Raw genomic sequence first — 24,547 nt, 5'->3', positions numbered from 1 at the left:
CGAGTAACGGGGGTTAAATGAAATCGAGAAGTATACAAATGAAGGAATAATGTTAGGCTTTTTAAACTACTTATAAGTATGAATCATGAGGATGCTAACACCTAAAGTCTACTCACGTTCGGTACAATGTGAGACGATTTCTTCGAAGATGAATCATAGTAAAAAATGGGAATGAGATAGCCTCAAGGGATTAAGCAATTTTTTCTGTCGAATTCTGTATATCCTACATCAACGAGACAAAGGCCATCCGGGGGTGCAGGTGGTGCGGTGGCACGCCTACATGTTGCATCCATCAGCTTTAGCAATGCATCATCGTCGGCACCAGCAGCTGCTTCCCTGATTGCGGTTGCTACAAGAACTCTAACCATCTGCGAAATACAAGGAAAGGCAAAATGATCAAATTGGAAATGAATAGAACATGATTCAAAGAGGATTCTGCAGCCAAATTAGTATAGTTTGCCTTTAATTACTTGTAATTATATCCACACGATACGCAAACTTTCCTCATACAAAGCGAAAGAAGTAGCTACCTTCCGCAAGAACCGATTCGCAACCAATTCAATGCACATTGTCTTTGTTCTGGTTCCATCCTTTCAGATACAGAAACATATTAAACCACATCAGGATTAAGGAACAAAAGGTTGATGCAAGTACAGGCACATGATCATGACTATGTGTACAAAGCATGATGCAATCCCATCCCTGTCAATAATCCTCATGCACTTGCAACTAAATGATAGTTATCAAAATGCACTGGCTAGCTCAAACTGGAATCACACCTTACCCAATGTCATGTGTCCCAAGAGGATCCTATAAGTGATACATGGAAAACATTATTCACCAGTTTATTAGCAAAATCATTAAATGAAGGTCAGATTTTTTGGTCATCATGATCATTTGTCTTTAGTTTTTTGAGTAAGATGTGAAGATAAAATACACTAAGAGTCTACAATAACCATTGATTAGATGATGGGCAGTTTCAAATGAATGTGTCCATTTCTGTTGGGCTGTGTTATCTAACTCATGAGAAGTTTATCTTGTTTCTTCTTAGTAACTCTTGAGAAATTCTAAAGGGAAATCAACTGAACTTAAAAATATACTACTAATTTTCACTGTCAAGTGCAATCAAACCTTAAATATCCCTTTCCTATTCTTGTCGAGTCTACAATTTTGTCATATGAATACCGCAGCACTGCATGCAGCCTCTCTAACTGCTTAAAGACATAATAATCCAAGGTTTTTAAAAAATTTACTTGTTCTTTTTTAATGTTTTTACCCATGTGATGTGATAATCAACATAGTCCCAAGCTTAATTCTTTAGAGATATGGATAAACACAACCCTCTTTTTTGAAAAACATGGCAATGAAGATCTATATTGATGACAGGAAAAATAAGATGCAGAAGATTCTGTCAGTTGCCAACCTTAGAACAGGGTAAATAGGCCTCTGCAGCTCGTGCATGGTAGAGAAAGCACTCTGTTGGTGGACCACTGCAATGTGATAAAGAATTGTTCTAAGAAAGTAAATTGTCATTTATTTATTTAAAGAAAACACACACACAGAACAAAGTGAAATTTTAAATTCATGCGCACCACATCAGATCTAATGTATTACTTTCAGAGTGGTTTTTGATGCATATAATCGTTGGCATGACTGCCAAAATGTTTGCTGATTTCTCTTGCCCAACAGAAGAAAACTAGGTAAAGAGAGGATAAATAGGATAGAGGTGAGTGGGATTAAAATGTGTATTATAATTTTATGCAAATAAAAGAAATCCGAATATGTTTTCTGGAAGACATCCAGCTCAAAATTCACCAAAATCAACTTCATTTATCAGGAAACCAAATTGCATAGTTGTTCGCTGAATCTTCAATTGATGCATTACCAATGGTTACAGACTAAGAACAAAACCAAATAAGATAAACCTAAGCTGCATATGATAAGACCATGGCTACAATAGATTCAGATTGGGGTATGCAAGGACCGGACTTGAGGCACACTTGATCATACCAGAAATAATGAGGACATATATTTGTTAAAGAATTATAAGTCATTCATTAAAGAAAAAGGAGAAAGAGAGAGAGAGAGAGAACGATTACAAGTCTTACATGTTTCTTGAGGCCTTAGTATCTCGTGCAAACATCCTGAAGGAAAGTAACTTCCCTTCCAGTTGATGTAAAAGATGGTTAACACGGCTTATTTCGAAAGTGAGTGGTTTGTTTCTAGTTTGTGATTCATGCTGGTCATCACCATCAGTTACACGCGCACAGTTTTCTTCATGAAAGCATTCACCATATTGGCCTTCTCGGCGAACAGTAACATCCAAAACATTTTTCTTGGATTGACCCTCTTTATCATCCATATTTTCATCATTGAAAGGAAATATGTACAAATAGCGTCGCCACTTTGCAGAGAAATTGGGATGAAATTCACGTGAGACCTAAAATATATCATGCACACATCAGTATGATATTAAAGCATTTCCAGAAATTCTTTGAGGTCATGTTCGAAGACTGAACATGAGTATGACTAGGGGACTCATAAATCATGGCCACAAGGTTCATACCGGAGAAACAGAAATGACCCTTATCTTCCCTGGTGCTGCACCATTTACGGCGTCCTTAATCTCTACAGCTGTAACATCTTTTCTCCATGTATCTAGGCATACAAAAAGTAGTTCATTTATGAGCAACAAACTTATACAAATGATGATGGAAGAAAGTAGAACGCATCAATGCCTTATAAAGTATTTATTTTGTGGCCTCCCAGACTCATCTAAGATAGAGGTTTCCGGTCCTGTTTCCATTACCACAATTGTGCCTTTAACCTTACAGAATTGAGGGAAATGCTTCTCAACATTATATGTATAGACCCTAACTTTTGTTTCCTTTGTTAATTTCATCAGCCCACACCCTTTTGCACTGAAAAGCGAAGTATAAGAAACATTAAACAGTCACCATCAAACTGAATAGACATCTAAAGGGTCTCTCAGAAAGGGGGACTCTTAACATTAGTTCATCTGAAAAGCTAGCACCATTCAGAAAGATGACTCTACCAATTCCAAGATCGATAAATGTATATGCTTTACATATATATACATATATACATGTTTTATATGTGAGCAAGAGGGAGATGTAGATATTAAAGAAGAGTGAAACATACAGAAAGAACAAACTTGTTCAAGAGCTGTCACCCCTTTGTCTGTACGCCCAGCGACAACAGCACAACCATCTATTGGTAATTTCTTTTCTTTCAGTAGCTGCACTTTCTTTTCATCAACGAATTTTCCAAGAGATCTTTCAATCAATCTGTATTATAAGACAACAATAAGTTCAAAGCTAGCTTGTGCATGAAGAATGATCATGATTCAACCAAGTATCTTAACCCTAGTTCAAGAAACCAACACTTCTGCAAATATTAGTTCAAGTTTCATTGTTTCCCTTGATCTTCCATTTACAAGCAAATTACCTCCGCCATACTCATGTTCTCATTACCAATCAGGTAACAAATGACAAGAGATAACTTAGAATTGATAATCTCTGAGCATGCCCATGCATAAAACTAGAGAAGCACAATCAGGACACTATGTAAAAAAAGAAACTTAGAAGAGCAGTATTTTTCAAATGTTCAGCATCATTCTCTAATTGTACAGGCTCCCATAGGACAATGTATCTTGGTATGAGCACATTTGTTTGACTGGGACAAGGCAAGTCATTTTACTGTTTCAGCCATTAAAACCAGATCTGCTGGTCCCAGACTCGATCATAGTACTAGTGCTTAACAATGGATGTCCTATTTAGTGAAAGCAATTTCAACAAAACAACACTAGCGGTTCCATACAGAAGGAGCCATACACCAGACTCTTGACCAATCTGAGATATCACAGAGTGTAACTGCAATATCTGTATTTTCTGTTTTTCAATCAAGTATGGAAAATTATGGTTTTTCATCTTTCTACCATTTTCTTTGTCTAACCAAGTATAATCCAGAAAGCAACAAGAGCGCAATCAAGTATAATTTTAGTAACATGAAAAATCAAACTAGTATTTAGAACAAGAGCGCAATCAAGTATAATTTTAGTAACATGAAAAATCAAACTAGTATTTAGCAATGAGTATGCATTATATAGTACCAGAACAGGTTAACATTTTCTTAGGACGGACAAGATTAACCTTGAAGAAAGAGAGAAAAGAGTCATAGTACATTCTGGTAGTCCAACCAAAATACTTATAGTAATCAATGCATGTCTGCAGCTTGGTTATAATATATCAAAAGAATGTCCCAGATTAACCTAGTTGATTATCCATAAGCACATGCAAACTCATGATTGACACCCCATATCTCCATTCTCCAGCCTACAAGGGTAAGATTTTTGTGAGGAAGCTTGACCTTAAGCAAAAACATAGGATTCTTGCATGACATACTAAACTCACACAAATCATAACTAGACAAATGACTCCGACATCTAAATAGCAAGACCGCACTTGTCATACAGATATGTAAGACCCAGACATCTCCACAATAGAGACTGACTCCAGAAACACGATTGAATAAAGCTGAACATATGTTTTTTTCTCAATGTAGCCCGGGAAATTTGGGTTCAACAGGATCATGCCTCTCTCTTTAGGCATTCTTTTCTCATTCGCTCTGGAGATAACTTTGAATAGAAAGTGAAGAACTTCAGCACATTTTTCCTCAAACGCAACAAGTTGATCAATCACTTTGGAGACAACATATCAATTTTTAAAGAGAATAATTCATGAAATTGATGCATTGATATAATGTCAAAGAAGAAACACAAAATAGTAGAACCCATGATCCACAGAAAGCTAGAGCATAGTTAGTCGTCAATCATGAAGGAATTTTTAAATATCAGGTGACATATATGTTATTAGGACATATTGCTGTCTGTATTAATTTGTTTAGCTTATGGAATTAGAGAAATTAATCGAAAACTGGCAGAACGCTTACCCTTGGACAGTGTTTAAACCAGGCTGTTTCTGCCACCCATCAAAAGAACTTCCATGATAAGACAGCAGTATTTTGAAAGTCACTCTTGCCCATCTTCCAGTCCTATCCCCAGCTGGGTTGCGTACCAATTCAGATTTATCACAATCTTTGACGATTTCAGCACCACCATCTACAGCATATGTCTGTGTAAACTTTATTCTTTATATTATATTAAAAAAAAAACGAAAATCTTTAAACTGTGAAATAAATACTTTAGAACCTTAAAAATTTCAGAATAGATGTTCAACAAGATAAAAACTTAATGGTTTCCAGAATACTGAACGAGAACGATAGCTCTGGAAGGTAGCATGGATTATGCATATTGCAGGAGACTTGTGTTTCATGTGATATCATTTTTACCAATAGCATGTACAAAAGAAGGAGCATTTGAGGTGTTTACATAATTAGCAAAAAATACTAGAGCATGTACACGGAGGAAAAAATGAGTGATCACAAATAGGAACAGAATCATTTCCTACCTGCTAGAACTAGCCATAATTGCTCAGAATTAATTCGCAATGTAGTTTAACCATAATATAGAAGAATGCGACTCTGATTAGCTAAATTGCTTTAAATAGTAGTTGTTCTAAACCCAAAGAAACAAAAATGAATCTTGAAACAAGAATGAACAGTTAAATACGAAAATGTTCAAAAGTAGTCGTTATGAAAAGGCCCACCTCTTTCCCAAACAATTCAGATAGTGATAGGCGGCCATTCACCACATCCAAATAAAGATCAGTAACTTTTTGCCATGGCTTTCCATACATGAACTGATAACTTTCCCTGCCACAGTCAAGAAAGTTACCATGTCACTTAGTTAACATATATTTTGCACGATTGGGTACACGAAATTGAGCATAAGTTGGTCAAAAATACAGAGTTCAGCCCATATAACACCCAAGCAACAATCTATGGACCAAAATATAGTATAGTCTAACTGAGTATATCTAAATGATAATAGACAACTCGAATACAAACAATGCATGACCAACTGAGTGGACCCAACCAAATACATTCCCTTAGCACTCAGATACATAAAAAGCCAACTTAATTGAATCCCGAATCATAAGTCAAAATTGTGAAAAAGCAAAGTAAATATGAACACATGGAATTGCGAATGTAACCGAAAACTCGGATAGGCACACATTTGCGGGTGTAGTGCGTATGCCACACACACACACTAGAAGATCCGAATTGAATAGCAATAGTGTCTGGGAGTGAAAGAGAAGAAGGGTGTTTGCGTAAATCGACTTACTTGGCTGTCCATCTGGAGAAACTGCAAGCATCAGTGTGGTGGTAGTGAACATAATCCTTAGGAGGCGGAGGCGGAGGCAGAGACGGAGACGGAGGCGCAGGCCTTTCCATTATACTTCCCGCCACAGCCGCCGGCTGCTTTATCATTTACCTTCCCCCTCTGGAAAGCGGAAACTCCTTTTCCCCTCCCCCCACCCGCACTCTTCTTTTAACCAACTTAATTTGCCTTTTCTCTTCATTTTTATACGTAACCACCATTTGACCATTTGGTTGAATAGTTTGAACATGTTTCTCGACCGCAAATATAATTTGGGATAATTACATCAACCCCTCTAATCTATTGTTTATTTATATAATTATTTGTATTTTTTACAAAATTATAGAAATTATTTCTGATACTAAAAAAATAAGAGTAGTTTATATAACAATACTAACATTTTAGGAGTATGTGTGTAATTTTTTAAAAGAGTAATGAGTGGTTTGTGTAGGTAATAATAATATTTTAGTGGGTGTATGTATAATTATTTAAAAGATAGAGGTGGTTTGTGTAAATAGATCATAAATTAAGAAATATAATTGTCTCTATAATTTATATCTATATTAATATATATCTATTTATACTATTATGCAAAATAAAATTTTTCTACATCTACGAACCATGAAAATCATCAATTTTTAAATATGATAACTATATTTTTCATCAGATAATTTTAAAAATTAAATGTAGTCCTTTTTTTTTTTATAAAAGTAATTTTACGTCATTTTAACACAACTATTATAGGTGGCAACAGGGTGAGTTTTAACCCAAATCCGAGATCCGCCCATCGAAACTTAATTGCAATCTATATTTGTATGATAAATTATTAAATCATAACTCCAAACATCATATTTATTTAGTTTTTTTAAATTAACTATTTTATATTTAATTATCTTATTATCAATTATGCAATTGCCGGGCTAAATTGGGCTTTAAAAGCAAAGAATATACTACAAAACATACTCTCTCTTTTTTCTTTTTTGGAAAAAAGAAACTTCAAATAATTAAATATGAAGTAAGGCTAAAATATTTTGACCCTAGGTCCATATAAACTATAGAGATTTCAAGCCCATTTTAAAATACAGACATTGTGGGGGAGCATTCGGGCAGTTTGAAAGTGCCCACCAATGACTTTTGTGCTTGGAAGTCTTTGGTTCGGCCCTTCTCCTTTTCAAAATTCAAATTTGATCAAAAGTTGTTCTAAAATGAAATAAGATGGTAGTGATGGGTATTCATTTTTTTTTAAGTAAATTAATTATAATTATTCATATTGAATTGGAATATCTAGTAAAGATCATCACATGAATTATATTATGATTAATAATATCAAATAAACTAAATCTAATCAATATCTACTATTACAGTACAAATAACATTCCACTTATAATATGGGGTTCTAACTCACAATTCTTACGTTATAAAATCTCAACTTCGTCAACTAAATTAGGCTTCGTTAACGAGAAAAGGATGGATTTGAAAAGAGTAAAAAAAGAGAGAGAGATGACGTTGGTTTTTGAAGTGGAGGATGATTTGGCATGATTGATGGAGAATTTAATTAAAATACATAGAAACAAAATTAATGACAATGGAAAGAGACAAAAGGAAAAACAAAAATAAAGGTAGGTTATCACTTCTCAGTCTTTCTTTAATTTAGAATTATTAAAGTATTTAAAATTTAAACGGTCGCTAATCGGTATTATCTTTCTTTAATTTATATATTGTGAAGTCGTATTCACTTTGATAAGTTTGTGTATGAGTTTCCAATCACTTGTACTTCCACAAGCCTTTGTGGGTTTTGGCGATAGAATGAATAATTGGTTTGGAGTGTTTTTATTGTTGTGCACATGAGACGAGATATTATTGCCAAATAATAAGACTTTTATTATGGAATCAATCGTTAATACGTATATAAAACGATATAATCATAGCTTTAGGACAATGATAAGTGTAGTGACTCTCCATTGTTGTAGTTTTGCATATTTCAAGTTTTATTTAATCTATTTCATTAATATATATTACATTGCGATAACTTACTATATACTCATACTAGTTGTTGTAGCACGCAGTTCCCTATGTGATAAATAAAAAAAAACTTATAAAAAGACAAAATCTAGTGTTGGGTGAGGGAAAAAACAAGATCCATGAGAATAAAGAAATGTGGGGTTAGGTGAAGAAATAAAATATAAATTATAATCGTGAGTCATTTCTTTTGTGTAGAAAGTTCATTTATAGCACTATATATTACAAAAAAAGATTTAATTTAATATATATATATATATTTGTGCATAATACGGATTCTACGCTAGTATATATATATATATATATATATATAAATAAAGAGAGAGAGACACATGAGCAAGTGGCCTCCTTAAATAGGAGAGAGATGAGTAGGAATATTGGTGAACAACAACAGTTTAATGAGTTTGTAGACATTTTTGTATTTTAGGAGGGCCTTCTAGAACTCACCCTTTCTTCATCACATCTTTATCAATAACCCCACGTCTTTTTTATATTATCATAGCAAATTATTTGATTGTATCAATAATATTTTAAGTTGTTTTTTTTTTAATTGTGATTTATTGATTTATATATTTTATTCTTTGTGATTTATTAAAATATAAAAATTTATTTATTATATATATGTATGAATGACGTATCATAAAGACTAATATATTTAAAAAATATGCACGCGGTATAGAGTATGTAGACTTTGATAGTTATAATTATGCAGTAGTACCCAAGTTTTATGAGTTTGTGTGTGTATGCGCGTATTTCCTAAAGTAACATATTTATATGTCAAAATGAAACATGCCACAACAAGACACATGAGAAACTTTAGTTTAGAATGGTCAAAATGATTCCCAAATAATTATGCAATGACTTGCATTTTGACACATTTGATACATGTGTTCAAATTTGACATATAAAATCATTATATTTCTTTCTACGATTAAATTTATTTTAATTCCAAAGGTTGACGGAATGATGTCAGGTCAGATTGGCCTCATTGTATGGGGTCGATTTATCTAGTGAAAAGTCATACATTTGAAAATTTTCCTCAGGCGAGCAATAGCCATGAACAACAAGCGGGAATAGTTCTTGAGTCCGATAAATTTGTGAAACATCTTGCGGATAAACATAAGAAAAGTTATCTTTTAATTAATAATGTATTTGTTTCCAATGAGTAAAAGAAAGAATAAGTTAAGTTAAAATTAATTAATATGACTGTAGTATAAATAATGAAGATGAGAAAGAAAGAGATAAGATCTTAGATAAAGAAGGGAAGAGGTGAGAGGCAAGAAGAAAAGGACAAAAAAATCATTATATTTTTAAAAAGGATTATTTTTATAAATATATTAAATATTATACCACGGTATATTTTTTTAAGGTTCTCACAATTTATTAAATTATATATTGGTACCTGAGAATATTTATTTTTTAAGGTCCAAGAGAAATATCCAGTCTGATTAACTTAAGATAAAATATAATTAAATGACCAATGATTACTTTCAGTCCAACTGAAACTATTATAATCAACTCATTTGACACATCAATAATACCCCACATCTCGAATGACATGTCGACCTAAGGGCACGCGAAGCAGGGGATGAGTCAGCCAACTGAAACTTTCGAAATAACGTCAACGCACAACTGCTTTCCCTTGAATAAGTTATATTTTGTTGTTGGTGTGACAAGTTTTGTTCTTACTTACGTGGGACACAAATGACATGACATACAACTGAACCAATAATATTCATGAAACTAAACTTTTCAAAAAATTCGAGAATATTTGAAATTTGTACTCAACCACCTATCCGCTTCTCCCATTCAACTTTTATAAACGTCTAAATAGGCTGAAAGATTACTTTATATTTCGATTCCCCACCCTCAACTTTCCACTTACCTACAGCTTACTTAAGCTCATTTCTTTGCAAAACCTTTCATAGACTTTTATAAGTATTGTTGCAACAGTTATTGACTTAAATATGAAGTGCTAATTCCTATTTTATAGATTAATTTTTCGATAATTTAAAATTTTTAGCCGGTCCTTCAATATTAAACGATAGTAGTGGATTGTGGTAAGTATCATACATAAATTATACGGGCAAACTTGCAATCTGAATACAAATTCGATATTTTGTGCAATTTGACATATTTTTCCAACAATACCTTTTGAGATTGAATTTCATTAAAATCACATTTTGATAAAGAGAAATAATTTCTAGCTTTCAACCACTACGATTATTTTCCGTCTAATCACTCATTATGTCCATTAAATTATTCATCACTAATTTAAAAAATGAAATTAATTATGATATTAAACTTTGTATAATTAATAATTTCATAATCAATTATGGGGAAAAATTGGGCATGGTATAGATTACATAATATTGTAATTATGAAGTGGATTAGATGATGTGTAACAACAAATACCATCAAATCACCTTAATAAAAGAAGTCCAAGAAAAGGGAAAGGGAAAATGAAGCCCACTTGAGAGAGACTAATTTAATTAATATAACTAATTAAAATTGACAGCTACATATTAGGTGGTGAGATAGCTCCATACCAACTTTTTGATTACCGATTTTACCCTTGAATAATTGGCATTTTCTTATGCATGCAATCCCCCTTTATTATTTTCTCTATTCTTATTCTATATTAATATAAAAAAATATATCTAGTTCATAAACCACGATTTATGATATTATTTTTTTAATAATACTCCGAGATTTATATTATTTTTTCTAAATATGGTAAAATTAAAATTATATATTTTATTTTTATTTAATAATTTACATACTTTTGTACTTAATATTTATATTATTAAATATTTTTTATTTTTTATTTTCTCATAATATGATTATTGTTTTAATTTTATATGTTCGGAGAGATGGCGTTGGATACTGACTAGTTGGGGACGCTGTGGTACGGGTGGTCCAGTAAAATGAAATACATACACTAGACAATAAATACGTACAGTGATAATAGTCCATCTGCTTCTGTCTCTCATTCTTTTTTTCTCTCTCTACAGATCAGATCAGCAGCAGACGCTCACAATTGTGCTTCCACTCCATTTCTCGTTTCTAACGTGAGTTCATACATCTTCATCCCCCAAGTGTCAGCTGAAGTGCACTCACGGACCATGGTTTTATGCGGAAATCATTTGCGGTTTCCGTTTACCTGTTTTATGTAGTTTTTTATCGAGATTCTTGATGTTAAAATTGCGTTTTTGAATATGAGCCTTATTGGTTTCTTTTGCTTTTGATTTTTTGTTTTCCGACTTTTGGTGGTGAAATGCATGTAATGTGCTAGATCAAACGGGTGGCGGCGGGCCTTCTTACTTGGTTGTTTTGAGTTTATTTATTTTAATTGAAAGTGTAAGGATGCGATGTTGGACTGTAGTCATAATCAAAGAGAGAATTGACGGCCGAACTTACGGGATAGAACATTTTTGGTTTCTATGGTTGCATGTGTGCTAGTTGTAGTCTACTGCCTGTATTGAAATGCATTTATTTTACATCAATTATTGAGGTTTCTGATTAATGTATCAGTGATGAATTTTGTGTTTATTTAATGTAAATATGTTTGCATTTCAGTTTTGGGTGACTTTTTTATCTGGAAAGTTGGCACTTTCCAATTTACTATTTGGTTAGAACACTTGCTCTTGTTCTAACATGAAGTGCATCATCATATAAGTAACTCTTTTTTGGTCTGCTCAAATCATATTTTGCTAGTGGTGTTTATCTTGGGTCTAATTTTCTTTAGAATTTATTGTCTAGGAGGCTGAGTGCTAGATTGAAGAGAAATAAAAAATTCAGGAGCAAGATAGAGCAAAGGTAGAAGGAGAAAACTATAATGTGGAAGTTGAAAATTGCGGAGGGTTCAAGCCCCTGGTTACGCTCAGTAAATGGACATGTTGGCCGCCAAATTTGGGAGTTTAACCCTAGTCTTGGGTCTCCTGAAGAGCTAGCCGAGATTGAGAAGCTTCGCGAGGAATTCCGTAATCATCGGTTCCAGAAGAAGCATTCTTCTGATCTATTAATGAGATTTCAAGTTCAGTGAGGCCCATACTTAGTTTCCTTCCTTTTACTGTTATAATCTGCTGTTGTTTATGCCGGTGATCTTCTCTGATTTGTTTGCAAGATGCCTGAAGTTTGTGTTTGCAAATGAATGTTGTTGCAACTTCTTGATTTGTGTTTCTTCATGGTTTCCTTTACTTTTCGTGTATTTCTTAAACGGTAATTTAACCTTTACAACCTTAAATTGCAAAACTGGTAAGCTTGGAATTAAAGTTGTGCGTAATTAAGAAAATAATGTAGAGTGTTGGCAATCTGGTGCTGATTTGGCCACAGCTAATTGATTCTTAACATGGGCTGAGATTGGGACATCAACAATGTGAATCCATGGCAGTTTCATACCTATAAGTGATGACCTCAGAAATAGTATATACTGTCAGTTATGCTTACTTGTCTTATTTGTTTGGTATTAATGACTGTGTTATGTAGACAAAACAAGAAGAAACTCCAGTGGAAATTTTGGTCGTTACTAATTACAGTGAGTATATATCAAACATCTAATCTGGTAGACAAAGGTCTAACATAGGTGGATAAATTTTGCAGGTTTTTAGGAACCTTTTGATAAATTATTTTCTTTGTTGTGGTTGATATCTGTTTGTTGAAATTTGGTTTAACATGCTTCTGTAATTAAAGATGTTTTTGAGTTCTCAAGATGATTTGTTCAAGGTAGATTATCTTTATAACTGGTCTATTTCTGGATGCTACAATAGGAGGACCTACCAATGTACAAGTCATAAGAAAGGAAAAGTATTGATGCATCTAACATTCTGCTCAAAGACAAATTCGCAAGTCTAAAATAAGATGTGGTTCACTATGTAAGAAACATTACTAATACTCGGGACTTTAAGCATGCTAACAGCCTTAAAGGTCAAAGTTAAAGCTTCTTAATTTAGATAAGTAATGCAAGTTCATCTGCATCCAATCTGCTCCCATGAGAAGGATTTGAAGTCGCTAAACAGTTGCATCATAGTTTGAGCCTTTTTCTTTTCCATTTGGAAAATTGAAACAACACTATGTTCTCCTCCAAATTTGAAAGAAAAAAAATCTCCTGCAAAAAGCTAAAAAGTTGTGACTCGTGCGTGCCAATTTATACATGTCAGATTGATTCTTAGTAATGTCAAGGACGTACCATTAAATTTAAAATAACCTATATTGGCTTTAGTGTTTTAGTCCTGGTTTATCTAATCTCTGAGGTACCAACCGATGTTTGGTTTTATAACTATAAATGTTGATAGTCTAAGCTACTCGTTTTTTTTGGGACATTCTTATGCAACTCACCATGTAACTAACTTTAACTTTTCATTTTGAATATTAGTTCTCCAAAGAGAATCCAAGCACCACAAATTTGCCCCAAGTAAAAGTGAAAGATATTGAAGATATTACAGAAGATAAAGTAGCTACTACACTAAGGAGGGCCATCAGTTTCCATTCAACCCTACAGGCTCATGATGGTCACTGGCCAGGAGACTACGGCGGTCCAATGTTTCTAATGCCTGGCCTGGTGAGTCTTGATTTTGAGATTTGATGCTTTCTTAGGCTCAATTGCACCCTAGATGTCTGAAAGGAAGATGGTCAACTTACATTCATCTTGTTTTCTGTTCTTCAAGATTGAATCCTAAACATAAATGCTCAGCATAGTAAAATTGCTTGAGGAATGTAAGACAATGAATTTATAGTTATTAGATACTTCCGTCATTTATATTTATGTACTTGGATCCAAATAACAAAATAAAGCTTTTCTCCATGGAGCTCTATTAACTAATCAAGATTCAGACAAACCTTTAGTATTTGAGACGATGTGTATGTTTCATTGGCCATATATCTGTGTTTTCTTGACAATTAGGTTTCTGAAATGGTACCAGTCACCTCGGGAAGCAACCAATTCAGTAAATTTTGAGAAATAGTGTTACATTAGTCAAATTTTTTCAACCTCTGTTTTTCTTCTTTATGTACAATTTTATGGAACAGGTTATTACATTATCTATTACTGGGGCGTTAAACGCAATATTGTCAAAAGAGCACAGGCGTGAGATTTGTCGCTACCTTTACAATCATCAGGTGAAAACAGTATTCAGCATGTTAACTTATGTTACCTTGCTTCTACAATGTATCAAAGCTATCTGCTATTTTAGTTATGATCTGTACATTTAAGGAACAGCATGTGTTAACTGCTATGTATACAATATAACAACAGAACCCAGATGGTGGATGGGGTTTGCATATTGAGGGCCCAAGCACCATGTTTGGTTCTGTTTTGACCTACGTTACTTTGAGGTTGCTTGGTGAAGAACCAAATGATGGAGATGGAGCAATGGAGAAAGGTCGAAACTGGATTCTTGATCATGGTGGGGCCACCGCAATAACATCATGGGGAAAGATGTGGCTCTCGGTTCGGAACTCATCTCTTACATTGCTGTTTGTGTGTTCTGTTCTACTTGTGCTCTGCATATGGCAACAATTGATGCCTTCTCCTTATTTTATCAAAACCATTTAGGTACTTGGAGCCTTTGAATGGTCTGGAAACAATCCTCTGCCACCTGAGATTTGGCTTCTTCCCTATATTCTTCCATTCCATCCAGGTAATGTTTGCTAGTGTATAATCATTTTCTCTCTTTTCTTTTTGTTTATTTCGCAAGTGATGGTAAAACTTTTCTGGTTGTTTCCTTTATTCATGTAAAAGTGAAAGTAATATATATTAAAATAATCATGACTCCTTGCTGTCTGCTCCATATTGGTCCTCCACTTGTTTACTCTACAAAAGTGCAGGGAAAGGTTGCACCTTTTACTTATGGGCACTGGGGTGGTATTGATCTTTACTCTGGCAGAATATTCTTTTGTCCTGTCCTTTCTGCAATCAAACTGATGGTTATGCTAATATGATACAAATTAACATTCTTTATGCAATTATTTGGTGGACTTGAGATTCTGGGGCTGAGAGAGATAATGAGGAATTGTTTGTTGCTTTTTTATAATAAATGTCCAAATATATCTAATTATAATGATAGTATGTCATACATGATTTCACAATTAATGTAACTTTGAATTGTCAATTGGCAAGTCTGGACTCTATAATAAACTCTTCCCATTTCTTCCCAGTCAAATCATTCTACTAATTTATCTCTTAATGATGTCATGTCTCTTTTGAGGTTTACTTGGTTCAACAGAAAGTATCTCACTAAGTGCATTTTGTATACTGTTTTGTATATGACACGGAGACCTTTCTTTCATTTGTACTGCAGGAAGGATGTGGTGTCATTGTCGAATGGTTTACCTTCCCATGTCCTATTTGTATGGAAAAAGGTTTGTCGGACCTATTACACCCACAGTTCTTTCTCTGAGGAAGGAGCTTTATACTGTTCCATATCACGAAATAGACTGGGATAGAGCTCGCAACGAATGTGCAAAGGTTGGTAAGAGCTATATATTTCGAACAGTTCTTGGTCGTTTGTAATCAGTATCATAAGCAAACTTTGGAAGAGGTCTGCTAGCTTTCAGTTGCAAAATAGCATTCAGTCTTTGCATTATCCTAGATGCTTTTCTGTGTTGGTGCTAAATATTCTTTTATATGTCTTTTCACTGCAGGAGGATCTATACTACCCACACCCTGTTGTACAAGATTTACTTTGGGCATCTCTTCATAAGGCTGTGGAACCTGTTTTGATGCGTTGGCCTGGGAAGAAGTTGAGAGATAAGGCGCTTCGCACTGTTATGGAGCACATACATTATGAAGATGAAAACACTCGCTACATATGCATAGGCCCTGTAAACAAGGTACATGAAACATTTATTATGAGTAGGTCAGAAAGGAGTTGGAATCTTTTTCTTTATAAACAATTGGAATTTTGTTGAATATGAAACAATAAATGATCCAAGCAAAAAGCTATAGGAAGACATTTGTTGATGCACATCAAATTATATACTTTTATGTGAGACGAGCATTTTCGTGGAGTGGTTAGTGAATCTTCCACACGTAAATATTGCTTATTTTGATTATTTTATGCTCATATGCAACATGTTGCATAATGTTTCCCGAAACCTTTTTCTCTTTGTTATGAACATTATCTTATCCATATAAGTCCTTCACGTCACATCTTGGTTGTTTCTTCCATTGATTTCACTAAATGAAATGAAAGCCAAAATAGTTTAATTGCTCTAACATCTTACCATGTCTTCTGCAATTTGAAACTTTTCCAGGTGCTAAATATGCTTTGCTGTTGGGTGGAAGATCCAAATTCAGAAGCTTTCAAGTTGCATCTTCCAAGAATCTATGATTACCTGTGGCTTGCAGAAGATGGCATGAAGATGCAGGTTGATTGTTAAATATACACAAATCTTTATAGTAATGTTCTTTCTTCTGCTTGTGTTTTTCATAATCATCTAGAAGAACATCTTGCCTTTTAAATCAAAACTGATCTTACTTATTAATGATGCACCATGGTTCAAACGGCAAATGGTGTGAGGCCAGTGCCAAACTTTAAAAATGGCATGACCTTGCTTATGGCGCATCTTCAGTCAGATTTTCTGAAAGAAGGGGGGGGGAGGGGGGGGGGGGGGGTGGGGTGGGGATGGGGCGCTCCCTGTTCTCTCTCAGCAGCAGCTCCGGCATTTCTCTCTCAATACATATATTACACTTCTTCTTTCTTTCTTAGGGTTGTCTTTTGTTCATTTCCGTTTTCTCTCCTTTCTTCACTGGGTTTTGTTTTGTTTGCCAATCTTTTACTAGTCCTTTCTATCTTCTAGTTTTATCTTTTTAAGTTTTGGCAAATTTTTAAGATTATCACCATTGATTTAGGGTTAAAATTTTTGTACTTGCTTATTGAAATTATTGCTAAACTATGTGAGGTTATTGCTGAAATTGCTCATCTCGCCACAAATAATCTTAATTTGCTGATGTAAATTTTCAGATTGGTTAAATAATGCTAAAATTGCTAAACTATTGCCCAATTTATTGAAATAAGTACTGAATTTAATTAAATGATAGTTGGATAAATTTGTGTATTAGTTTTGTGGACGGCTACTAATATTTAAATGTACCGTCTATTTAACAACTGTACACCTTCTTTCAATAAGGTGCGCTCTGTGCCCTGTGCTATGCGCCACGGCTTGCCCGTGGTCTGCCATGAGTCTTTAACAACTATAGTGTCATCAGATGTAGATTCAAGAGTCTATTCCATCTATTTCACCTTCTGCTCAAGGCTCTTAAAACATAGCATCCATTTTCACATACACAATCGAGTCTGTGCTGGATAATACCGCTGCCTTGTGATGCATGACTTCAGTTTCAATGTCTGTGAGACTTGCCGGCGGCACTACATCTGTGTCCTTTATATGTAACCTGGGTTTGCAAGTTCTACATTGTTGCTTAGATACCATTTTTCAAGGCAGGCCATGAGTAAATCTGTACATATTAAAAAATGTCACTATTTGTTCTCTTCAAAAAATAGCACTTAAGTTCACAGATTTACGATATGGAAGGCACTCTTGTTTCAATTAGTTTTATCACATCACTTTTATCATATTTGATGATTGTTGCAGTGTGGTTTTCTTTCAATGACCTATAGCAGAAATAATTATGAGGTGGAATATTGCATTTCAGGGGTATAACGGGAGTCAGTTGTGGGACACTGCCTTTGCTGTTCAAGCTATCATTTCAACAAATCTTGCTGAAGAATTTGGCCCAACTTTAAGAAGAGCTCATACATACATAAAGAATTCACAGGTTAACCTTGAGTTCTTATACCATTCACGAGTTCTAGGTGCTTATATGTTACATTTGATATTTCTGTTGGTTATCTTATTCCTTGTCCTTGCTTTTATAGGTATTAGATGATTGCCCTGGCAATCTAGATTTTTGGTATCGTCACATTTCCAAAGGCGCCTGGCCATTTTCAACAGCTGACCATGGTTGGCCTATTTCAGATTGCACTGCCGAGGGACTGAAAGTAACAAGTTTAATCTGAAAATTCTCTTTTCCACATATTTGTATAATTTAGTTAAAATACCCTGGTAACTGTGCCCATTATTTCAGGCAGTCCTTTTACTGTCAAAGTTGCCAGCAGAAATTGTTGGTGAACCACTGGATGCAAAGCGCTTATATGATGCTGTTAATGTTATTTTTTCACTACAGGTATTACGCTTTCATTATTGCACTTCAATGAGTTAATAGTTTGAGTGCCAATGTGTTTGGCGAATAACTTATTTCCTGCTAAAGAAAAGCTTCTTTACCTTTTTCTTATATCATGTGATATGATTAACTATTCAGGATATCAATGGAAAACTTCGGTCAGAAATTTGGAAGTAAACTTGCTTGATTATATGATTTGAAGCATTGTCCTGTGGATTTTAACAGAATAAATACGTATGATATTTTTGGGTAATGCTAGCGGCAATGTGGTTTTCATCATGTATAGAAATATTACTTTTTGAGAGCTTAGAATTTAGTTTTGTAGCAATCTTATTGACATAGCATGACTGCTGGGGCTGACAATACTTTCGTACTTCTCTTGAGGAGCTGTAAACTTTCTAGTGTACAAGCCATCAAGATAGAACTATTAGCACCGCAAAAATGCATAAGAATATACAATATGCAATGGAGATTCTGTAATTTCAAGCTTTGTCCTGGTTCTGTTTCTTATCAGTTATTTAAAGTGGTTGTCATCACTTGCAATTGCATGCTTACCTAGAAGTTTTTGGGTAGAATATGCTGGAAATTTGGATTTGGCTTACTGAAACCAATTTAGACAATGTTGATACTGAGTTTGAGCAGCAGCTTAAACTGTTTAAGAGTAGCTGCTTAAATTGAAGGTCTATTATCCTGCAGAAGTGCTTTTTGGATGCGTCAACAGATTAATTCAAGTAACCTAGCTTAGTTAGAAACTTGTCTAGATTTTGGTAGTCACTGAAGTTTTTCAAATTTACGAACCTAAAGAAGTCTACAATGTCCAACCCATCATACCATGATCAATATTAGTAAAGCAACAATAGATTAAGAATTGAGTATGGAACTGAAGATGACTTCTTCTGTCAGCAATGGGTGAAAGCCTGGCCCTATCCTCCCACAACCGGCCCAAAAGGGTCATGTGAGTTTTAATTTTTTATTAGTCCTTCCTGACTGCATATGGCGTATTAGATTATATATATTTATCTGACAACATTTTCACAAACATGAGAAGAATTTTTCGGCATATTTGCAGAATACGGCTGGAGGCTTTGCAACGTACGAACTAACAAGATCCTATAGTTGGTTGGAGGTGTGTCATTCTTTTCATACACCTTGAACAAGATTTTGACAACTATTTTGTTGTATTTTACGTTCTTGAATACTTTTTAATGTACTTCAGAAATGATGTATGTGCTGCCGTCTGTTTACATCGGTAGTTTGGTTGTTTGACAGTAACACTAGCTGAAATTGAACCCCAAATGAAAATGATTTTGAGGTTTGTTTGTTACTGGCACTGCCAGTGTCTGTCTAACCTCTGGGCTGTTCTTGCATGCACGCTGAGCAATTTATATGGTTTTGCTTCAGTCTCTCTGTCTGCTGATATGCTCTTGTAGATCTTCCTGATAATTTACCAAAACATATGGAACATCCATGTGTTAATCCTTGACATGATTTTGCCATCCAGTCATATCATATGTGTTTTACTTTAGTGATTGCTGTCTAAAGGCAATTCAGTCATTCTCAGCCATTATGGATTTTACACTGTATACAAACTTTTAAAGTTTCCATTGCTTCAGTATTGTTATATTAACCTTTAATGTGATTCTGTATGTTCTTGCAGCTAATCAACCCTGCTGAAACTTTTGGTGACATTGTCATTGATTATCCGTAAGATGTCTCTTTTTGCAACAACCTTTTGATGGTTATTTGTTCTCTACACTAAGTCATTAAAAGTATTCAGATGGGTCTGTTGCTTTAGTACCTTAGCTTTTCTGTCTGTAGCTCAAGTATTGTAACTCTTGGTAATACAAAAAATTGAGTGGAATTGCATAAGACTGACTATATATGGCAGGAGAGTTTGGCATCTATAGCTCCAATCCTCTCTTGATATAGATTCCTGAGAGAGTTGGTAATGAGCATTACTTTATAGCAACCATTTGATCAAATTGAACTTCACTGACTTTGTAGCTATGTTGAGTGCACCTCGGCTGCTATTCAAGCATTAACTGCATTTAAGAAACTATACCCTGGACACCGAAAAGAAGAAGTGGAACGCTGCATCGAAAAGAGTGCTAAATTCATTGAAAGGATTCAAGAAGCAGATGGCTCCTGGTTAGTCTTCGTTTTTTGTCGCTTTCCTCTTCCCAATACTTTGTGGAGCACGAGTTAAACTTGATAATACATGCAGTTGCATAACATTATAATCTTCCTTGATGTTTGGCTTATTCATAAATTTCTTCAGTTTTTTGCATTTCTTCATGTGGTTTAACTTTGATTTAGCAATGAATTGTAAGTTATGACTGAAACCTTGTGATAGGTATGGTTCTTGGGCAGTTTGCTTCACTTATGGAACATGGTTTGGTATAAAAGGCCTGGTGGCTGCTGGGCGAAGCTTCAATAATTGTGCTGCCATTCGCAAGGCTTGTAATTTCCTGTTGTCTAAACAGCTTCCCTGTGGTGGTTGGGGAGAGAGTTATCTTTCATGTCAAAACAAGGTTGAGAATTTCTGAATTAACCTTAAGTTCTTTCTCTTATCTGGGATGTGTGAATGTGTTGCCAATTTTAATATTTTAAAAAGGGTTAATTACACTTATAACCCTACTGATAATTCAAAATTATACTTTTTCCCAAAGAAGTTTCAAAACTACACTAGTACCCCTCCGAAATTTTTCTATTTATACGTGACCCCTTTCTTTAAGATTTGGACGTTTAGCAAAAATATTATATAAGTTTCCAAGTTTACCCCTCATTTAGCATTCCCATATAATATTTTTATACTTATAAAGTGCTAAATGTAATATATAAACTTAAAAGGGTGTAATTGTAATAAAATATTATTATCGAATTATAGCTATTGATAAAATATAGTTATTTATGAATGGAAAACCTAGTCACTTTTTTGTACTTCTTTTGTTTCCTATATTTGGGGTGAATATATTTCCTCAAAGCACCACATGGAGTACTTGAACAAGATATTTTCAAGAAATAGATGCAACAACGATATAACCTCACTTCATATGCAGGATGTAAAATAGCACCAAAAGATGATTAGTATTTCATTCATTTATGACTACTTTCTATCCAAGAGCTATAAATTCGGAACAATATTTTATTACTATTGCATTCCTTTTGACTTTATTTATTAATTTATCCAAGTATAAAAATATTATAGGGGAATGTTGAATGAGGTGTAAAATTGAAAATTTATGTTTTTCTTTTTTTGCTAATGTGAGCATTTTCCGTCCTAACGAAGGGGGTCACGTGTAAATCAAGAATTCTCTGAGGGGGTGTAAGTGTAATTTTAAAATTTCTTTGGGGAAAGTGTAACTTCGCATTTTCAGAAGGGTCTAAGTGTAATTAACCCTTTTAAAATTTTTCTTAGTTGCATGTGATTATTATTATATGAAGAAGTTAGATAAGCAACAAGATTGGTTGCCCAGGGAGTAATTTTCTAAAAGAAGATACTTGTTTGATGGCAAATGTTTTGAAACACAATCTTGTGAAGTTCTTTATATCAGCTTGTACAACTGTAATGTAATTTATAAAACATGATGTTTCATCTATCAGACAAAACAGAGAAGAAATATATTAGAAGCGTGGGTGAAAGCAAAGGGAAAGCTCATATTCTGAAATGTTAAAACTGTCGACAAGATCGATAACTAAGGACTATAACCACAACTCTAACCAAATAGCAATCTTTCATGATTAATAGGTTTGGTTAATTATTTTCGGTAACCTTAAAGAAATTCTTATCAAGTTGCTGGTAATTTCAATCATGCTAGTGAAAAACCTGTCGGTTTTTTCTTTTTCCTTCTTTGAAAGTATTTCGCAAAAGTGGCATCATCACATAGATGAGGACTAAAGCTTCACCTACTGGTGGAATCAATGTGAATTGATGTACTTTATCGTTGTTCTTTTTGGTGTCGGAGGAGAAATATATTAAGTCGATATCTCAGGAATATACTGAAAGGCAATAATTCCCAGTTTTTGCCAAGTTTCTGAAGATGGTCTTTGATGCTAGAAAATTTGGTACTCTATTGGTTTAAAGTGAGGGAGCTATACTGAAATAATGCTTTAACCATACAGGTGTATTCAAATCTTGAAGGCAACAGGTCTCATGTGGTAAATACGGGATGGGCTATGCTGTCTCTCATTGATGCTGGGCAGGTAAAAAATTTTGGCCAATAACTTTATGCATTACAGTTTATTTTATCTTTTTCTTTTGTTTTGATTCATGCCCAAAGTGTTAAGTGGTTTACTTGATCATTTTATATTTTAACTATTAACATATGAGAAATAATGCACTTACCATAACATACGTAAATGTAAAACTTGAGATAGTATATTCAAATTAACACGCCAGCATCACGAGTTAACTTTAGAACAAAGTCCAATTGTAGCTTTTATTCCATATATTTAAATGGAAATCTATTTTTTCTTGCTCTGTTGCTTTCCTGCAGGCTGAAAGAGATCCCTTGCCATTGCACCGTGCAGCAAAAGTCCTAATAAATTCTCAATGTGAAAATGGAGATTTCCCGCAACAGGTAATTCTATTAAGCTGTGCTGTTTTGCAAGTTAGAAAGCTGAATCCTTACAGTGTGCACTGTATCTAAATTATATGTTATGTGAGTATGATTATCCACAAGATTCTAGCTCCGGATAGTATATTCAGGGAAACTAGATTATATATGCATGCCCTGAGACGATTCAATCAATTATTTATTTTGCTCTATTTGTTCCTTTTAACTGTTTGGGGGTAGTTTCTCATGGATAACAGGAAAAGGGTGCAAATCTATCCTTCTGATAGCACTATCTTACCACTACATACTAGGACTAAACCCTACCCAATACAAACTGAACTAACCATAAACCATGCTCAATCCAAGTTGTATTATTTCTGGTAGATACTATAAGGTTTCATTTGATTACGTTTTCAATTAAATCCTCTTGTTAAAACTCAGTTGAAAAACTAATTGATAATCCAGGCATTACAGGATATACTGAGAAAAAGAGATTGCTAGGGAAAAACTATCGAACTGAATGGACTCGATAATTTGTGATAGAGAAGTTGGGAATAAAATTATAGATGGACAGATATGTTCGTTTGGCTAGACCACGTCTTCTTGTTGATGAATGACAATGCTGATGGACAGAGAAGAGGACCATTGGAAACAGAATAAGGATGCTGGGGGATCATATCCTCCTTTGGGGGCGGCAAGGGGCACTGATAATTTATGTCTAAAAACTATTCTGCCGCCTGTTCTCATTTACATAAAAAAAATACATAATGCAAGAAACATTTTTTATATGCTTCTTATCCTACAAAAATTCACATGAGGGCTTTCCTGCTGTTAGACATGCACCTAGTATGTTCCTCCACTCTTTCATATTACACAATCTCCCTGGAGGCTAAACATCCACAAAGCACATACTCTTCGCTTCATATGATTTATTTAATTTCCTCAGAGATCTTTCAAGAAACACTGTTTCCTAACCCTTTATATGTTGCAATTTTCAGGAGATCATGGGGGTCTTCAATAAGAATTGCATGATTACATATGCTGCATACAGGAATATATTCCCAATTTGGGCCCTGGGAGAATATCTTACCCGAGTTCTTCAACCCCGATGAATCAGCTGCTGACCAATCCTGAAGGTAGTTTTGGCGTTGTCGTTATAGCCAATCTGATTCAGTTTTCTGTTTCCGCCGAGCTAAAACAATTGGCCAGTTACATTCTTGTAGCTCATCTACAGTCCTAGTTGGGTTTAGCAGTCAAGGCCTAGTTCCCACCTTCGGACTTTGTTTTGCTAGTTCCCAATCACGATGTTTGTTTTCTGGGACTTTTGCGAATACAGGTGGAGTAGTGTCATGAACACAGCGCAGAGAGTTCAATTGGGCACCACCAAAACTGGAGCTAATAATATTAGGTAGCACGAGTCATTTGCTAAACTTGATAAATTGCAACAGAATAAATGAAGAAATAAGAAGACGACATTCATGGGTTCAA

General features: G+C 34.4%; 2 protein-coding genes across 5 annotated transcripts; one reads left to right on the top strand and one right to left on the bottom strand.

The window, feature by feature from the left end:
• On the bottom strand, positions 40-6,458 carry LOC105173848 (tRNA pseudouridine synthase A). Of its 4 annotated transcripts, none has more exons than XM_011095738.2 (9): positions 6,266-6,441; positions 5,688-5,793; positions 4,972-5,153; positions 3,163-3,308; positions 2,567-2,658; positions 2,109-2,440; positions 1,424-1,490; positions 531-590; positions 40-368 (listed from the first exon to the last, which is right to left on the bottom strand). In XM_011095738.2, the coding sequence occupies exons 1-9, from the start codon at positions 6,409-6,411 to the stop codon at positions 183-185; spliced, it is 1,317 nt and encodes a 438-aa protein (XP_011094040.2). In that variant the 5' UTR covers positions 6,412-6,441; the 3' UTR covers positions 40-182. The 4 variants fall into 4 exon arrangements, 3 of the variants coding, with proteins under 3 accessions (XP_011094040.2, XP_020553259.1, XP_020553257.1); XM_020697600.1 differs by having other exon boundaries at positions 213-368; positions 1,424-1,513; positions 6,266-6,453; XR_002287980.1 differs by having other exon boundaries at positions 228-368; positions 471-590; positions 1,424-1,513; positions 6,266-6,458.
• LOC105173846 (cycloartenol Synthase) lies at positions 11,241-24,547 on the top strand. Its single transcript, XM_011095732.2, has 19 exons — positions 11,241-11,391; positions 12,083-12,356; positions 13,695-13,880; positions 14,348-14,437; positions 14,574-14,768; positions 14,874-14,958; positions 15,619-15,785; positions 15,962-16,150; positions 16,574-16,687; positions 17,976-18,098; positions 18,199-18,321; positions 18,408-18,506; positions 19,573-19,629; positions 20,161-20,207; positions 20,508-20,651; positions 20,857-21,034; positions 22,626-22,706; positions 23,000-23,083; positions 24,058-24,547. The coding sequence occupies exons 2-19, from the start codon at positions 12,159-12,161 to the stop codon at positions 24,169-24,171; spliced, it is 2,274 nt and encodes a 757-aa protein (XP_011094034.1). The 5' UTR covers positions 11,241-11,391; positions 12,083-12,158; the 3' UTR covers positions 24,172-24,547.

Source organism: Sesamum indicum, linkage group LG11 (assembly GCF_000512975.1).
Source record: "Sesamum indicum cultivar Zhongzhi No. 13 linkage group LG11, S_indicum_v1.0, whole genome shotgun sequence".
Classification (NCBI taxonomy): Eukaryota; Viridiplantae; Streptophyta; class Magnoliopsida; order Lamiales; family Pedaliaceae; genus Sesamum; species Sesamum indicum.
The sequence above is the reverse complement of the archived record's forward strand: the minus strand, read 5'-3'. Positions and strand labels throughout refer to the sequence as shown.

Coding starts and splice junctions, on each gene's coding strand:
- LOC105173848 (XM_011095738.2), bottom strand. CDS start 6,411: ATGATAAAGCAGCCGGCGGCTGTGGCGGGAAGTATAATGGAAAGGCCT. Junction 5,154..5,687: donor CTGAATTGTTTGGGAAAGAG/GTGGGCCTTTTC, acceptor AAGTTTACACAG/ACATATGCTGTAGATGGTGG. Junction 591..1,423: donor CCTATTTACCCTGTTCTAAG/GTTGGCAACTGA, acceptor TGTATCTGAAAG/GATGGAACCAGAACAAAGAC.
- LOC105173846 (XM_011095732.2), top strand. CDS start 12,159: ATGTGGAAGTTGAAAATTGCGGAGGGTTCAAGCCCCTGGTTACGCTCA. Junction 14,769..14,873: donor GGGGAAAGATGTGGCTCTCG/GTTCGGAACTCA, acceptor AAAACCATTTAG/GTACTTGGAGCCTTTGAATG. Junction 22,707..22,999: donor CTCTCATTGATGCTGGGCAG/GTAAAAAATTTT, acceptor GCTTTCCTGCAG/GCTGAAAGAGATCCCTTGCC.